The sequence below is a fragment of the Hydractinia symbiolongicarpus genome, chromosome 8, assembly GCF_029227915.1.
Source record: "Hydractinia symbiolongicarpus strain clone_291-10 chromosome 8, HSymV2.1, whole genome shotgun sequence".
Lineage (NCBI taxonomy): Eukaryota > Metazoa > Cnidaria > Hydrozoa > Anthoathecata > Hydractiniidae > Hydractinia > Hydractinia symbiolongicarpus.
Window position 1 is genome coordinate 28,636,224 of NC_079882.1, and position 17,629 is coordinate 28,653,852.

General features: G+C 35.1%; 3 protein-coding genes across 3 annotated transcripts in view; 2 read left to right on the forward strand and 1 right to left on the reverse strand.

Annotated features, from left to right (window-relative positions):
* The window catches only part of LOC130655062 (protein Red-like), a 61,551-nt gene extending 51,615 nt beyond the window's left edge, over positions 1 to 9,936 (forward strand). Inside the window, exons 3-23 of the mRNA XM_057457763.1 lie at positions 16 to 88; positions 603 to 686; positions 952 to 1,081; positions 1,205 to 1,311; positions 1,504 to 1,615; positions 1,687 to 1,754; positions 1,890 to 1,933; positions 2,041 to 2,114; positions 2,733 to 2,822; positions 2,930 to 3,053; positions 3,226 to 3,253; positions 6,546 to 6,669; positions 7,057 to 7,078; positions 7,162 to 7,214; positions 7,450 to 7,505; positions 7,907 to 7,957; positions 8,237 to 8,303; positions 8,860 to 8,948; positions 9,202 to 9,313; positions 9,621 to 9,652; positions 9,773 to 9,936. Of these exons, the coding sequence (XP_057313746.1) occupies positions 16 to 88; positions 603 to 686; positions 952 to 1,081; positions 1,205 to 1,311; positions 1,504 to 1,615; positions 1,687 to 1,754; positions 1,890 to 1,933; positions 2,041 to 2,114; positions 2,733 to 2,822; positions 2,930 to 3,053; positions 3,226 to 3,253; positions 6,546 to 6,669; positions 7,057 to 7,078; positions 7,162 to 7,214; positions 7,450 to 7,505; positions 7,907 to 7,957; positions 8,237 to 8,303; positions 8,860 to 8,948; positions 9,202 to 9,313; positions 9,621 to 9,652; positions 9,773 to 9,806 (1,574 nt within the window). The 3' untranslated portion in view covers positions 9,807 to 9,936. The remainder of the gene's footprint in view (positions 1 to 15; positions 89 to 602; positions 687 to 951; positions 1,082 to 1,204; positions 1,312 to 1,503; positions 1,616 to 1,686; positions 1,755 to 1,889; positions 1,934 to 2,040; positions 2,115 to 2,732; positions 2,823 to 2,929; positions 3,054 to 3,225; positions 3,254 to 6,545; positions 6,670 to 7,056; positions 7,079 to 7,161; positions 7,215 to 7,449; positions 7,506 to 7,906; positions 7,958 to 8,236; positions 8,304 to 8,859; positions 8,949 to 9,201; positions 9,314 to 9,620; positions 9,653 to 9,772) is intronic.
* On the forward strand, positions 3,260 to 4,717 carry LOC130655070 (putative nuclease HARBI1). Its single transcript, XM_057457771.1, has one exon. The coding sequence runs from the start codon at positions 3,420 to 3,422 to the stop codon at positions 4,410 to 4,412; it is 993 nt and encodes a 330-aa protein (XP_057313754.1). The 5' UTR covers positions 3,260 to 3,419; the 3' UTR covers positions 4,413 to 4,717.
* Positions 9,937 to 11,167: 1,231 nt separating the features above from the next.
* On the reverse strand, positions 11,168 to 17,383 carry LOC130655073 (deoxycytidylate deaminase-like). The gene is made up of 3 exons (XM_057457773.1): positions 16,964 to 17,383; positions 12,141 to 12,354; positions 11,168 to 11,551 (listed from the first exon to the last, which is right to left on the reverse strand). The coding sequence occupies exons 1-3, from the start codon at positions 17,238 to 17,240 to the stop codon at positions 11,470 to 11,472; spliced, it is 573 nt and encodes a 190-aa protein (XP_057313756.1). The 5' UTR covers positions 17,241 to 17,383; the 3' UTR covers positions 11,168 to 11,469.
* Between the last annotated feature and the right edge of the window lie 246 nt (positions 17,384 to 17,629).

Sequence of the window (17,629 nt, forward strand, 5' to 3'; positions counted from 1 at the left end):
ATATTTTCTTTTTAGGTTCAGAGACATTTTCAAATCCAGTTGCTCCTGCATCCAGTAAACCTAATGAGCCAGATGAAGACGAGCAAAGGTGTTTATAAGTTTGAATTGGGAATCTTCTGCTTTATTAAAACCTGCATTTAATCTGTTTGTTCATAAGAAAAAAGTTGTGCCACAGACAAATTTAAGAGCAAATGACAATATATTTTTGCCATCTTCATTATGACAGGCTAATTTCTGTAAATAAAATGCACACAATGTAAACACAGATAATAGTCCGGAATTAAATAAAATTGATGAATTTAAATTATTTACGTTCCCAAACTGAAATGATTATTTGTAGAAAAAAATTGCTGATTATTACACACACAGTTACTAGAACTGCGAAATTATCATTACAAATCTAAAAATAAAAATATAATTTTGGTATAGCCCAACAAGAAAATTAAACTAGATTTCAATCACGCAATACAAAATCTCACTTCTCTTGCACATATCTCTTTTACAACACGATAATACACTAAACCCTCTATGTTGATTTCCGGTGTAAAAAATATTTAAACTCTACTTTGTAAAATTTTATCTATCTTGATGCTTTATTACAGACTTACGAATGCTGACTTCCGGTCGTTGCTGATGACGCCCAGAGCACAACCAAAAGTTCCGCCTCCATCAAAACAACGACCAGGGTATAATAGTTTAAATGATTGGTTAATTGATAACTTTTTGTGAATTCCTTGTATCACATAGCAATTGCTTTTATTAAATCAACACATCAAGTTTTGAGTGAGAGATTTTCAAAACTCCAAAAATGAATAATTTTAGTCATTTTCACTTCTGTATGATTGTTAAACGATACTTCTTTAATTTCTTCGAAGCTGTCGTTGAGTACCTGTTATGTAACTGTTTTGGTTACCTTTTTCTACAATGTTTATTTAGTCCCTGCTTTTTTAGTGCTTTGAAAGACTTCTCTGAGGCAGATGATGCTTCAGCTAAAAGAAGGAAGAAAAAATTGTATTATGCAAAGTTGCGACAGCAAGAAGAAGAAAGACAAAAGGAATTGGCATCGAAGTACAGGGATCGTGTACGTTGTTTCTTTGCGCTATGATAAATATACAACTGTTTTAGAATCAATGAATTTTGTTTGCAATGTGATTTAAAAATTAAGCTCTGTAAGAGATGTTTTTTTATGGGTATGTTTTTTTAGGCTACCGAACGAAGGGAAGGAAAAAATAGTGATTATCAATATAATGATGCTCCTGATCTTGGTAAGACTGCTGAATATAGAGCAGTTGCTCCCACTGCTGATCAAGTGTAAGTAGTATCTTTTTTTACGCAAAAAAGGTTATATATATCTGATGTCAAAGGGAATTTCCATATTTTACTTTCAGCTACTTTAGGTTATTCAGTGCATTTTTATATCACATGAAGCAACCTAACATTTGAAGTTTTTTTTGAGATCCTTGCTTTTGTATATAATGGTTAATTACGCACTATATTCCTTAGTAACTCTGCAGCAGAGCGTCGTCGATTGGCTATTCAAGAAAGTAAATTTCTGGGAGGAGACATGGAGCATACTCATTTGGTGAAAGGACTGGATTTTGCATTACTCCAAAAAGTATGTAGTTCATATAAAGCACTTACGTTTAGCTCTGTTTATGAGAAGCATAATTTTTTTTATTCCTTAAGGTTAGAAGTGAGATTGCTTCAATCGAATCCGAAGAAACAGTGGAAGAAAGCACAACGAAGAGTGACAAGTATTGACTTTTTTCATATAGCATTGCCAGCGTTGTTTCTGGTTTGCTTATTTAGTTCTTGGAGGAACCTCAAATTTAGTCTTACCAAAAAAATACCATAGCATCTGTGTTTTGATACGATTTTTGAACGTTTAGAAAGGAAGAAAACAAACCTGATGTTGAATTTGTTAGTGTTCTCGGTAAGTCTTATTGATAAATACATCCTCAGGTGAATGCAGTGGATTTAGTGCTGTATGCTGTCCCAAGCATAGCAGCAATAAACTACACACGTTGTTTTAAAATATAGGACGGAAGATACATAAGGCAGCTATGGTGCAGAAACCACCATTGAGGAACGACTTATTTCTACCAGGCAGGATGGTAAACTGTTTTTAGTTACTTCTCTTGATTTTTAAAAGTGCTTCTCTCATTTTTTCGTATACATGTATTTTTTAGTAAATTGTGTTCGCGCATTTTTAGTTAATTTGCAGAAATACATCGCTGCAAAGTAACACTTTTTTGTGAGCAACGCTACACTGTTATTGGGATTTTAAGCAACGCTTTGGGCTAAGTTTTTGTTCGATTAAAGTCTTATACAAAAATGTATAAGGACCAAACTTTTTTACGACAATGCTGTTCATAATTCTGTGGCAAAATGCATGTTTTTTACCATTTCATCAAATTGCCAAGCAGCATTACCTTCCAATACGAATACTTATCCGTATTTTTGTAAAAAAACATTAGTAATATATTTGATTATCTTCAGCAATATCAAAATCTTTTGACATGATCTGATACCATGGTGGCTCATCGGTGACTTCATCTATTTTTTTTATTTAAACTGAGCTCGTAACTGTATTTACAACTTATTTTCTACACAATCATTAAACAGAGAACCCAATAACAACACAAAAGAATACTTTATTAATAATTTGAAAAACACGCCGACTCAGACAATAGCATTAGTCCTTCAAAATCATATGTTTTATAATTTTTTAGGCATATGTGTTTAATTTGGACGACGAGTACGATGAGTCTGATATTCCAACGACAACAATTCGTAGCAAAGCAGACTGTCCACTGATTGAAGTAAATGACATCTCGTAATTTTTTGGATGCCACTGTAGAGTGGTATATCACGTGGTTACTTGGGTTAGTGTTTCTTTACTTTATCTTTGTCTGTTTTCTTTTTTTAGAATCAGACAACTTTGACAACAAATGATATCGTCATCAACAAGCTTACGCAAATTTTGTCCTACTTGCGACAAGGGGTACGAGCTTCTAAGAAACTTAAGAAGAGAGAAAAAGAGCTCATCCGTGGTAGGTTACTGCTGCGCTTATATTTCCAATTTCTTTAGTATTCTGTAATATTAAGACATGTTTTTTGTTCAAAACAGTTGCACGCAGCTTTGTTTTGGTCCCCGCGTGGGATATGCGCGAAATATATTCCCGGCGATTTTTTTGTGAGCTTATTTATATTTTTTAATTTTAGCTGGTAAAGATCCTCGGATGGAAGAAAGGTATTGCTGTTTATGCCTCTTAGGGGCTGTTTATATGAGAGGCGGGACGGGACGATTGCCGGGACGGGACGTTTGCGGGATGATTTTATCCCGCCTTTATATGGAAAAAAGTGCGCCGGGACGATTTCACAACACAAGCGCCAAATTTAAATTTTTCTAAAGTATAATGGCGCGTCAAAACGAAAATAAAACAAAATTGCAAGCGAATAAACAGATTTTTTTAACATCATCAACATTGTTGTTGCAGCTCAATACATTGTTAATGATTTTAGCACTTCAATACACTCACTATAGAACTCTTTTAACTACATCACTTTTGAGTGGAAGCAAAAGAAACTGTTGGATAAAAAAACAGAAAGCATTGAAAGAGCAGAGGAAAAACAGAATTCCTCGTTCAACATGGTTCAAACAAGGACGAGTGGAACAGTGGTGGTTGAACATGTTTTTTGATGTTCTTCCTGAGGAGGATTGGAAAAAGAACTTCAGAATGACAAAGGCTATGTTTACTGATTTAGTAGATCAAATACGCATATGGATTACTCCTGACAACACATCTCCAAATTATCGAGCCTTGTCTGCAGAAAAAAAAGTTGCAGTAACGTTGTACTACTTGAAAGACACAGGATCTTTGTCAATGACAGCAAACACTTTTGGCCTGCACATATCTACGGTGTCAAAAGTCATAAGAGATGTTTGTAACTGCATAACTTACAAGCTTGGACCAAAATACATAGCCCTGCCAAAAACGAAAGAAGAGATGCTTGAAAAAGTAGGAGAATTTGAGGCCAAATTTGGAATGACGCAAGCTTTTGGCTGCATAGATGGCACCCACGTACAAATTTTACGACCTAGTGAACATTCACAAGATTATTTTTCTTACAAAATGTATTTTTCGCTTAACGTTCAGGCAGTATGCGATTTCCGTGGCTATTTCATGGATTGTGATTGTAGGTGGCCAGGCAGTGTACATGACGCGAAGGTGTTCGCCAACTCAAATATTGCTGCTAAACTTAAAGATGAGGAAATACCCATTACTTATGAGGACATCCTGCCAGGCCGAGCCAAAGTTCCAAACTATTTGATTGGTGACCCTGCATACCCCTTGACACCGTACTGTATGAAAGAGTACCATAGTTGTTCAACAAATGCTCAAGTGTGATTTAACAACATGCTCCGGTCAGCAAGAAACCCAGTCGAGTGTGCTTTTGGACGCTTAAAAACCAGATGGGGTTTTTTAGCAAAGAAAGTTGATTTAAAAATAGATTTTGTTCCTGTGGCAGTCTATGCATGTTTTGTGCTGCACAATATATGTGAACTTAACAAATGTGTTATTGACCCTGATTTGGTGAAAATTGAAATAGAAAAGCATAAAGCAGAGACACAACAATTAGATTACTCTGTGTATTTAGGAAATCTTGCAGAGGGTGATGTTGTACGGGAAGTAATAACAACTTTTATACAGGACAGTCTTCCATACTAACAATTATATATATATATATATACAATATATACAAAAAATGTAAAGATTTATAAAGTATTGCATGTTCTGTAAAAGGAAATGATAAAGGCTAAATTCAAACATTCGCACATTAATTTCAATAAAAAGTTTTTTCTGATACTGCTAAAGATTTAAAAGCCTATTATGCTCAATGTAACTCACAGTGAAAATATTTTTGTTTGTTGTTAATTTTTGTTAAAAATCTACGGATTTGAACGTTTTGGGCATATAGTTTGCTGGGCAACTAACATAACATAAATGTTTAGGCAATCAACATAATATAACTTTTAGGTTTGTCTGTGAACATAAACTTGCATTAATGTAATTGTTCCTGAAACACTCTCTGAACTATATACACATGTTTTTTTTTTCGTATCATTCCCTCATTAATGATTGATAATAACCACCGCCACTGGGATCGTTGGGACTTATGTTGTTGTTTTGGGTTACGATGCTTGAGACGACATTACAATTTGGATTTATATGCTGAAAATGGTGACGTCTACCATAGCTTTCATAATTTTGTGAGCTTGGACCTGCTTGCTGGCTGAATGATTGTGCCATCAGCTGCATGGAGTGTGACATAGTTTCGCTAATTTGCAACATAGCCTGGCTTATATTATTAAGTGCAGCTGTAAAGGACTCATTAGAATTTTTAATCATCTCTTGGAGCTCTTTACGATCAGATCTTTCTTCTTTTGCTTCTCTCAACAGTAAGGTATCACGCTGAGCAGATGACAACTTTCTCTCAAGTTGTTTTCTTTTATTATCAATAAGTTTTGGCACTGCTGATGTAGTTTTTGGTGTGGAAGTAACAATGCATGAATTTTTCGAGACTGACTGATCACTTGATGACAAGCTCAAATTATTGTCATCTGCTGGATCTTCATATTCACCACTGTCAACACTATTAATATTTGCAGTTGGATCATCATGGTCAGATAACATTTCATTACTTGATTTTGTTTGATTCACATCAGCACTATCAATGCCATTGGATAGGGGCTCTGTGTTTGCACTTCCACTCCAAAGGAGCTTCAAACTGTCATAGTGTTCATACACTAATCTGCCACAGCCACTACGCGTGCCACTAATTACTGCTTTAGAAAATCCCTGCCGTAAATCTTTTATTTTTTCTAACACTCTTTGGTAGCCTCTTGCTATCATTTTTTTCATTTCCCTAACATTTTCTTGGGAGAGCTCAGTGGAAGTATCCTCCACTGGCCCAAACACTTCTTCTTCATTTTGATATAATTTTGCCAACTCAGTTCGAATGACTTTGTATTGCATTGGTTTGTCTGCATCAAAATCAATGTTCTCAAACTCACACTTTGCTTTATAATCTAATAGACAGTTAATGAGGTTAAAAACCATTTCATCATTGAATCTAAAACACTTTTTCTTGGTTGGAACATCTGTTGGCTTCTTAACAAGTGCACGTTTAGCAGCCATGTTTGTTTTTTTCTTTCTATTGAAATATGCTGATAGTGCAAATATTTCCTCGTTTGTCCCGGGACGGTGTGTTTATATGGAAAAAAACGTCCCGCCTAAGCCGGGATCCCGCTTAGCTCAAGCGGGATCCCGCTCAGCCGGGACGGGACGAAATTGTCCTGGGACAAAAATTTCCCATATAAACGCAAAGTGATTTTAAGTATAATTATTAATGAGAGCGGGATCCCGGCAAACGTCCCGTCCCGGCAATCGTCCCGTCCCGCCTCTCATATAAACAGCCCCTTAAACTGCATCGGTAAGTATGAAACAAAAACCTAATAATTTAATTTTATTATTTTTAAGCATATTTGCTGATGCAGGGAATTATAATGCTGACAATTTTCGAGATAATCGATCACGTGGCAAAAATCATCACCGCAGTAGCGCAAAGAGTGGTTATTTTGGAAACAATGAGAGAGACACGGAGGTGAGTAACAAGAAAATGACAGCGTTAAGGGGACGCTCTCTGCATGCTACAATTTCGGAGATTTTGTTTCTCTATAATTACAATACCCATTCCACTCGACTGTCAAATTGATCTTGTGCACGGAATGGTAGTGCTTGGATTATGTACTGCGGGATAATCCGTGGATTTTTCTCAAATGACTAGTTCTGTACCAAAATCTGCAATTTGGTGAAAATGACGTTCAAATTACATTATTAGACGATAAGGCCCGTGGAAAAATCCATAATGAAAAGTATAGGTTATTTTAGGAGTTTTATTACCTTATGCTAGAGATGCGTGAAATATGCACAAATATTCAAATCCTCGTAGAGATTTTCCACTGGCCAATAATTATTTTTTTTAATTTAGAGCACACAATACAACAAATATGGTACGTAGGTTTGTAATACTGACTAATATAAACATTGTTTTGTTCGATTTTTGAATTTTTTTATTGTTTTTGTTGTTTTGCAGACACTTCGGTGAAAGATTTAGTTAAAAATATAAATGAAAGATACGGATCAAAGGTATGTACGCGATAAATTACGTTCCCCTTATTGTTTAAATTGTGTATATGTTTTTGTATTCGTTTTGTTTCTATACTTATCATCCGTGTTTATCTTATTCTTAGCCGATTGAAAATCTGGTAATTTCTGCCTGGCTTGACCTTTTAAAATAATTTGCCATATCTTAATAACAAGAAGTATATAAAACAAGGACTGCTTCGTGCCTAGGAGCTGGCTGACCGTTGTTGTTTTTTAGAATTCAGAGTGGAAAGAGGTTTCTAAAAGTTCGCATAAAGAGTCGAGTAAAAAGAGGTAAAGTTTGTGCAAATTGTACTATTTCCAACGTTTTAAAATATGGCGGCGAACTCTTTATTTACTGAAAGAAAATTTCGTGTTGGTTTCGTGTTTTTTGTCAAACAAACTCGCGAAATTAAATTTGGATCAGAAGTTTCTTTTTTTTTAATTATTTTTATTAACATTTTTTATACTAATAAAATGCAGAAAATAATGAAAATTAAAACTAAAATATTCGCGCAAACTTTAATTTCGCGAATATTCTTATTAGGCAAATATTACATATGAAAATAAGAAAGGATTACATACAGTATTAGATGTTAAGAAAAGTGGTGAAACTTTGTCATTAAAACGCTATCATATAGCAGATGTATCCTGATTTTTTTTTCTGCATGTTTTTAGTTGTTTTTTTTATTTAGCAAACACAAAAGTAAAGAAGTTATTGACAGTTATGCAGAATGTTACCCAGGGTACGTTGAAACTATTTCTTTAAAACATCCTTTTCTTGTGATCGGTACCCAGGTTATGTTAAAACATTTTTTAAAAACAAAACTTTCTTAAGATCGCTACCCAGGGTAAGTTGAAACATTTTTTAAAAACAAAATTTTCTTGTGATCGCTACCCAGGGTATGTTGAAACATTTTTTAAAAACAAAATCTTTTTTGCGATCGCTACCTAAAGCGTGCTGAAACAGTTTTTTAAATGATTATGCTATTAAAAATTAAAAGTAATATAATTGTCTTATTTAGTGCGATGGAAATGAATGATGCAGCTGGTGATAGTGACGATGACGCTGATTACTCAAAGATGGACATGGTAAGTTACGCTGTCAGTGTGGTAAAGCAAGTTAACGACAGGTTGACGACAGGTGTTTACGTAAAAACTTTAGACTTTCTTTGTGAGCCGAGGTTGAAAGATCAAACAAATCGTAATTATATAAATTGTTGTTGCAGATTCGTGCTTACATTTTTGACGCGGATTTCAGGGATCCAGTTTTTTTTAAAATTTTTGAGAAAGCTGCAGTACATCAAAGAAAATTAATTTTCGGGAAGCCTCTATTTACCCTGTATCTGCTAAACTATATTTTCTCCAGTGTTGCGTGCTTGACGTGTTTACAGATTTTTTTATCGTAATCAAATAAAATTCTAGTTTATTATTTGCGAGATTTTGTTTTCGTAAAATTTAAAGAAATCGTACCATGCGTTAAAGTTAGTTCCTTAATTTCCGTGAAAAAATTTTGCGGAAACCAATCAACAGTTTTTCCAATGTAGTTAACATTATTGCTTCTTGGCGTTTATTTTATGTTTCATTATATATTTCACATAAGTTCAAACGTTTTTTTTCTATCCCATAGAAAATTTTGTCTTTTTAGGGCAACAAAAAAGGTCCACTGAAAAGATGGGATTTTGAGAATGAAGAAGATTATAACAGTTATATGGAAAATAAAGAAGCAATGCCCAAGTAAGTCGTCTGAGACACTCATCAACCGTTCAGTTTGTCTTTGTTTGTTGTGTTGGTTTCAGTTGGTTGGTATTTTTCCCTTGGTTTGGTCTTTTTGACTTTTATTGGTCTGGCGTGGGTTTTTTTTGTTTAGCGTGATTTGGACTTTTTGGTTTGGTTTATACTGTTTGGTTTAGCTTAGTTTTGGGATTTTCTGGGGTTTTTTTTCTCTGCTTTCGGGTTTATTTAAAATCTCTTGTGTTTTCATATTTAGAGCTGCTTTCCAATTTGGTATTAAAATGCAAGAAGGTCGAAAGACCAGGTCTCGTCCTGGTAAAATTACAGAGAAACAGAAGCTAGACAGAGAATGGCAACAAATCAGTAGCGTGAGTAGTCTGTCCAAAATATTAACTCACGAGCAAGTGCTGTAACTTGTTTGAATTTTATCAACGTCTTATTACGCGGTTCTAGAATGCATTATTTTTGACCCTAAAGATATAAAAAAAATTAAAATTCTCTTCATTCTGTTTTAACATGCGATGTGAAAAACTAAAGAGCTTAAAAAGTGTCCTATGCCAATCCTAAACAAAGAAATACATTTTTCTTTTGGGTTGGGACTTGGAAATTATAAAAAAGCTATAAAAACTTTGCCACGAAATTATAGTTTCATTCTCTTATAATTTTCTTATATAGTTGATCGCCAAACGAAAGAGCGATGGTGGAAGGTATGTATGATTTACCGTATATATTTTAACGAGTTTCATAGCGCAAAATTGTTCTGTGGAGTTGCCGGAGTATTTCTTTACCTAACAGTAACAGAATGATATTTATTAAATATTTTTCAGTGGCTATGGCGGCAAAAAGTCGAAAGGATATTAAATCTGTTGTTACCGATGACAAGCAGCGTAATATTTTGAAGAACTCCAATATCTTCACGCCGTGTGAAACTGTATGCTAATAGGATAATTGTAAAATAGTTGAGAAATATAAACGAACTTTTCAAATAAAAGTTCTTGTTGTTTGAATGGTTTTTGGCGGAGTATCGTTAGAGAATAAGAATCGAGTCAACAAATATATGAGCATGTGAAGGTCTTGTTTAACATTGGGTAGATTAGTTTAAGTTTCTCATTTTTAATGAGAAAGCGGGCCTAGTATTGTATAGGTTGGCTAAATATTTTTTTTAGGAGTCAATTTCGTTAAAATTGGTGTGCATCAGTGGACGACTACAATTAGCGTTTGTTTTCAAAATAGGACAATGCCTTATTTTAAGCTTCACAGAAGTTTCTTTTTGTATATCAGCCGTTAATGAAATACTCGTTTTTTCAACATTGGAATCCGAAAAATTTCAGCCTTTCAGTTTTACCCAGTATGTTTTAATTTTTGAATCGCGTTGTCGAACGTTCGGGTGCGGTTAAAAATCCATTTGTCCGGAATGTACGTTTTAAAACGGCTTTTATAAAGTTTATGGTCGACATTTCAACAGATAACCACGGTTGTGGATCCTTTTCTTCAATCATTAAGAATGCTATTCTTTGTTTGTTGTTTTTTTTGTCTGAAGAATACTTGCGGTAATTTTGTCCAAAGTATTAGTCCGCTACCAACCCACGCTTAGTTACAAAATCTCGTGTATTTTCTCAAACCTAAACCCTGTTTCCTGATGACGTCTTTCTTGACCCAATTTGAAGCAAAAAGCTTTTATCAGTAGTTCTTTTACCAAATTTCGAAAATAAAATCAACGAAAAATTTTAGGACGAGTTTCAAGGATTAACATCCAAAAAAGTGCGTTACGGACTGTAACAATATATAAAATAAATCAAAAATAAAGAAGCAAATGTATTCGATTAACCACAATCTCAGGACCTGTTGTCTTTTTGTGTATCGGTAAGCGGAGCACCGAAAAGAGACAAAATCTCCCATTTAATTATTAAAGAACAGTATTGATTGAGATTTTGTCAAGTTCTGCTGGTGTACTTAGAATTAGAAAATGGCAATTTTAAAGCGATACGAATCCTTTGTAAAAAGTTATTTTTCCGTAAGAAAAACGTGCTCAGTTTCTCCCCGTAAATATCTGGTCTCTTACTCTTCTGTGGGCATCGTCCCATTTTTTTATGATGCATTCTCGCGCTTTGCTTCTAACTACAATTGGTCCGCGGTCTTACCGGATCCCCCCTCCTCCTCCTCAAGCATCAATCTTTTACAGGCCCCAGGCGTTTTCATAATAATAATAAAAAAAACATAGCTACAATAAAAATGTTTACCATACTTCTAAAAGAGTGCAAAAATTTCACAATTTTTATGAATTTTCATTCACCTATATATTTCGGAGCGTCCCTTCGTCGACGTCGCCCTGCTTTCTATATGCAGCACGGACTGACAGTTTTGATGTATATCCACTTTGCAGATTTATCATCAAAGGTTAATTATTTGCCTATCGTTATTGTATAAGTTAAGTGTTTATGTTATACATAAAACTAATAAATAAATCTCAAAAGTCGTTAGTCTTCCTCCACCATCTGTCATAGTTTTAAGACCTAATTAACCCCTAACTTTCACCTGGTGGTGACACATTTTTATTGATGTCTTCGAAATTAATTACAATCTGCTTCTGTTTGGGTGTGTGCTGTCTAAAATTAAAATTGAAGAATGTATATTGTAAATATCATATAAGGTGAAACATAACTGCAACTCCCAAATTTTTTAAGGTTTAGAGCAACGCCCTATCCGCGAATATCAACCCATTCCAAATATTTTCGAGAACCACATATTCCACATATTTCAACATATTTTAGCGAATCAAAGATATATAAGTATAATCTCTAAAACAAAGCAGATTTATCTTAAAATAAAATCAAGGAAGAGAAATTACTTTTTTTCATACCACAAATTCACCGTAAAAATAACAAGGGTGATGATTTGAGTGTGACACCTGCTATCATATTCATTTACTAAGATTTATATCTTTTTTTTACAGAAAAAGGAAAAATTAAAAAAATCTTTGGGAAAGACTTTTTTTGGAAAATTTTTTTGGAAATTCTTAACAAAGAGTAAACTTCGCGAAATGGCAAAACTTCACGAAAATTGTGAAAAGTAATCCACTTAAAATGCGTTCAAGATGCAGAAGACTGTGCGTGCGCTAAATGACAAATAAATGTTCACTATATAAAGTCTGGGGTTGTTGACACTATATAAATAAAAACTGCAAACTAAAAATACCTGTGTTTAATTCCTGCTAAATCCAACATTCGAAATGATGCTTTCGTTTTCATTCTATCAGCATATTTATTGGAGTAGTAAACAACTTCTTTTATCCCGGATTGAATGATAACTTTGGCGCATTCGTTGCAAGGGAACAAAGCCACGTAAATTGTACATCCTTTAATTTCAGAGCTATTCTTGTTTAGCACAGCATTAAGCTCAGCATGGCAAACTAAAATTAAAATTTTAAGAATATAAAAATAAATTATAACTTACCTATTTTTTCTCTAAACCAATAAGCAAATCCAAAGTTTTAGAGCAATAAACAAAAATATAGGGGGGCGGGGGAGGGTTAAAGGTCTTTCGATTTTTTTTGTTACTCGATAAATTTCAACCCAAGGTTGTATTTTAGGCCGTTTATAATTGAAAGTTCTTCCACTGTCATTTAAGTTGATCAATTTTCACAAAGACTTTATTTTTTCGAGATCCGAAGACGCATTATGTGAAGATTAATTTTTACAATTTTAATATGTTTTTAGACTATTGAGATAAGACAACATTTCCAACTAGGATGTCCCATTTGTAAACATGACTGCACTTTTATTCGGGGTAGAGCAGATTCATTGAAATGTTGCAAAAAACAAATGTGTATCTTATTTTTCCCCATCATTAACACCCGTTAAAGCTGTATTGGCAGCCATTTTTAAACAAGCTAAATTCTTACTTTCCTTGTGTATCTAACAAAAGTAACCTTTCAGATTCTCTATAAAAACAGCCGTCGCTTGGCTGTCTGGTATGCGAGAAAAAACCTGTGCTAATGCAATGAAACTTATCTGTGCATGTGTGTAGCTGGCAAGCTAGCTATAAGTTTTGGTAAATAATGCCACATAGATGAATTCCTCTGTTTACATTTTTAGCAGTAAGCTCTTTCAGCGCTACATGGAAGGACAGATTTTGTTTAAGTTTGGAATGGCGCCGTAGATTGGTGGTTATAGCTCTCGTACTCTGTGCGGGAGACCGGAGTTCGATTCCTCTTGACGGCGATTCAACATGGGCGAGTGAATGTTACCATAGCCCCTGGTTAACCCAAGCCATGTGAGGGAAATTGGGGAGATGGCACACTGTGTGGGCCGTTGGATGTTGCCAGGAGTTGTCTAGTAGAGCGCGGGCCCTAATTGGGTCTGCGTAGCTCAAAATGAGCATTAAATACTCCATCTAAGCCATGGCCCCTCCTGGAAATAATAGACAGGGTATATCCCTCGATATTTGTGAGGCTAGACATGTAAAATATGCACATCTATCTATCTAATGGCAACGGACATGGTGGTTTGCCTCACAACATTCAGTAAGAGACAGAGTAGGATGATAACATATGAGTCAGGTGGTTGTCAGATAGATTACTTTCTGGTTAGGAAGTCGGACAATGATGTTAAAGCTATATGGGAAAGAGTGTGTTTCCAAGCAATTAGGTTGCTGGTTTGTAATCTTATCTTGAAGAGTGTTAAAGCAGCCAAGGGAAAGTACAGGCCCCGTCGTAAAGTCTGGGAGTTAAAGGAAGAGATTGTAGCAAGACAATTTAGTGCAAACGTTCAGCAGTTGGCCAACAATGGTAAATGTAATAGTAAAAATATGGAAAGTACTTGGACTACTTTGAAGAATTGTCTTCTAGAAGCTTCTGATGATGCCTGTGGGTGGACGAAAAAACTAGCTAGAGATAGACAGACCTGGTCGTGGAATAATGATGTTGACCAGTGCATAAATGAAAAGAGGAAACTTTGGAAAGAGTGTAAGTCAGGTGGCAGTAAGAATATTTACTTAGAAGCTAAGAAGCATTGTGTACCAGTACAACAGTGTATAAGGCAAAATCAGAACCAGAGAGAAACAGATATGCAGATGTTTTAAAGAGGGAAGACCAGTTCAATGACATAAAGTGACGCCATATGTCAAGATAGCAAAGCAAATGAAAAAGACTAATCAAGATGTTGTAGGTACGTAGCGATGGAGGTGTCTTGGCTAGCAGGGAGGGGGAAAAAATCAGCTTAGAAGAGTTATTATCAGAGGTTGCTCAACACTGAGTTTGATTGGGATGAGGATAATTTGCCTGATGATGATGATGTTGTAGAAACGCCAGCTATGCAGATTAAGATAGAATGGGTAGTGGAGGCTTTTAGGAAAATGGATATTGACAAGGCTTCAGGAGTGTCAGGTGTTGTTGCAGATGGTAAAAGCATCTGAATATACTACTGGAGTTGAGCTTATTAGCAGTTTTGCTAATCAGATTATAAAGGATTGTTTTATTCCAAGTGACTGACTGGTATTTATAGGAAAGAGAAAGAATCTCATTTTGCCTTTGTAGATTTAGGAAAAGCTTTTGATAGAGTGTCATGTATAGTTATTTGGTGGGCTATGAGATAATTAGGTGTAAATGAGTGGCGAGTTAAGATGGTACAATCTATGTACAGCAATGCTAGAAGTCGTGTCAGGATTAACAATTCACTTAGTGATAAATTTAGTGTAAATGTTGGTGTTCATCGGGGTTCTGTACTTAGTCCTTTGTTATTTGTTTTAGTCTTAGTAGCACTGCTGATTAAGCTTAGAAAAGGTTGTCAATGGGAGTTATTGAATGCAGATGATTTGGTTCTCATAGTATAGTCGATGGAAGAATTATTCGAAAAGTGGAAAAAAGGACAAGGAGAGAAAGGGTTAAGGGTGCAGTCATGATTAATAGCATTGAAGATAAGTATGGCCATGTATTGGGAAAGTGGCCTTGTGGAGTTTGCAGGAAAGGGGTTGGCAGTAACTCAATTTTTTGTCAGACTTGCAATCATTGGGTACATAAGAAGTGCAGTAGTATTGGTGGAAGGTTAAGAGCTGACATTTAGTTTGTATGCAAGCGTTGCAAAGGTGAGATTATAGAAGAATGATGTACAACAGTGGCTCGTTAGAGATAGTTGAGATCTTCTGTTACTTAGGTGATATGTTTGGCAGTGAAGTGTGTTGGAAGAAGTGTTACATGTTGGGTAGCTTCTGCTTGGAAAAAGTTCAGAGATTTACTTCCTTTGTTGACTAGCTGAGTTCAATTGAGGTAAAGGTAGGTTGTATGAGGCCTGTGTAAGAAGTGTTATGTTGTACGGTAGTGAGACATGTGCAGTGAAGCAGGAAGATCTTGACCGTTTAGAAAGGAATGATATGAGAATGGTTAAGTGGATGTGTAACTCCAGTCTAAGAGACAGAAAGAGTTCAGATGAGCTAAGAAGCAGGCTAAGTATCCGTAGAATTAAGGATGTTATCCAGATAAGAAGATTGAATTGGTTGGGGCACTTGGAAAGAATGGAGGAGGATAATTGGGTAAGAAAGTGTAGAGACTTGACAGTTCCTGGGCAAAGCCCAGAGGCAGACCAAGAAAGACCTGACAGGAGGTTATAAAGACAGACTTGATACAGAGGAAGTTGACTTTAGAACTAACACAGTCTAGATCAGATTGGAAGAGGGTCATTAATATACCCCATCCAACCCATGCTAGCATGAAAAACAGACGTTAAGCTGAGAATGATGATGATGATGATGACATCTGTGTGACAGGAAAAAAAATGGGGGAGCTAGGTAAAGCAAAATATTTTTTAGTCTATTTTGTCACACGAAGGAATTGTTAGCAGTCCGGGATAAGGTACAGATATTGAAACTCTCTAAAAGAGAAACATTTTGCAAATTAAGAAACCAGATTTTCAGTTTCTTTTTGTAAAACAGAAATTGTTTTGAAAACTGTTTCTATGTTTGGTTGGGAGTAAAATAGCTTTGAACTAACAGAAATTGTTTTGAAAACTGTTTTTGTGTTTGGTTGGGAGTAAAATAGCTTTGAGACAAGGCTAAATTTAATAAGAACTCTAGTAGCAAGAAAACCCCTGAAGTACAGGGGTACCCAGTGAAAACAACCATAAAGTTGACTAAGGACTTGAAGGTTGTTCTGGTCCAGCCATGTAAAACATATATTATTTTTATTGTTATTATTGTTATTATTTCTCTGGTTCCATATAATATTTTTATGATTGTTAGTGGGGCTGGTTGCTTGCATGCGGAAGACAGAAAAACTGAAATCTTTCCATATTCGGAAACTATTTTTAATTTTTCACAAAAAAGTTTCTAAATATTGAAACTGCTTCTCAACATGAACACTGTTTCCATATATTTGTCCCTTATCTTAAACTGGTTGGAACTTTTAAATAAATTAAAGTGAAGGCATCAATCTACACTCAATAATAGTTTAACATCTCATAAGATGTTTCCGTGAGAAGAAATCCACAGAAAAAGGCCTCCCTTCACCAGGTCCTAGCATCTATGCATAGAAACTGTTTCTCAACATGGAAACTGTTTCCATATATATATATGTCCCTTTTCTTAAACTGGCTGGAACTTTTAAATAAATTAAAGTGAAGGCATCAATCTACACTTAATAATAGTTTAAAATCTCAAAAGATGTTTCCGTGAGAAGAAATCCACAGAAAAAGGCCTCCCTTCACCAGGTCCTAGCATCTATGCATAGAAACTGTTTCTCAACATGAACACTGTTTCCATATATATGTCCCTTATCTTACTGGTTGGAACTTTTAAATAAATTAAAGTGAAGGCATCGATCTACACTCAATAATAGTTTAAAATCTCAAAAGATGTTTCCGTGAGAAGAAATCCACAGAAAAAGGCTTCCCTTCATTAGGTCCTAGTATCTTTTTTTCAGTCACGCAATGTCAGAGCCAATGAGCTTATCAATGAAAAGATTACTGCCATAAACAAATAATGTGCAGAAATACATGATATATCAAAAAATTGTCTGCAAAACAACTTACCATATGCTCGTTTTGTGTCACAAAGTGTTTCTCCATCCCTTCCCCATGGTAATATATCATCACTACACCCAGTAGGCATACCATTATAACCAATACCTACAATCTTTTTATCACTATTTACAATGCAAGCTCCAACTTGAGTAACGGGGTCTTTGCTCCTCTGAGCTGATAGAAAGGCAATAGCCATAAAGTAATCTTCCCATTCTAAATAACCAACACGTTTCTCGCTTAGATTTAGGTTTTGAACTTCTGAAACAGTTTTGTTAGCCCCTGACATTTTGTATTAGATCACCCTGACTTTCGGTTTTGTTTCTGATTGAGTCCTTTAGGGCGGATTTCCACGGAATGACTTTTAAATAGTGAATTTGGCGGCAAATTAGTTACAAAATGTCTTTTGATCTTCACTAGAAACAAAAAACAAACATGGCGGAACAATACTGAATATATGAACACACTTTTGAGTATTAAAAACAAAATATTTATTGTGAACTTTTTCAAGAAAAGTGCACCAACCTGTACAGACTGTAAAAAACACCAGCAACTAAAAGCGATATAATTTTAAGTAAATTATATCGCTGAAATATTCCACCTAGTGTAGATAGGCTTTAAAGGAGCGCCCGTTGGGAAGAAAATAAAAGGGCCAATAATCCCACTAGCTTTCGCTAC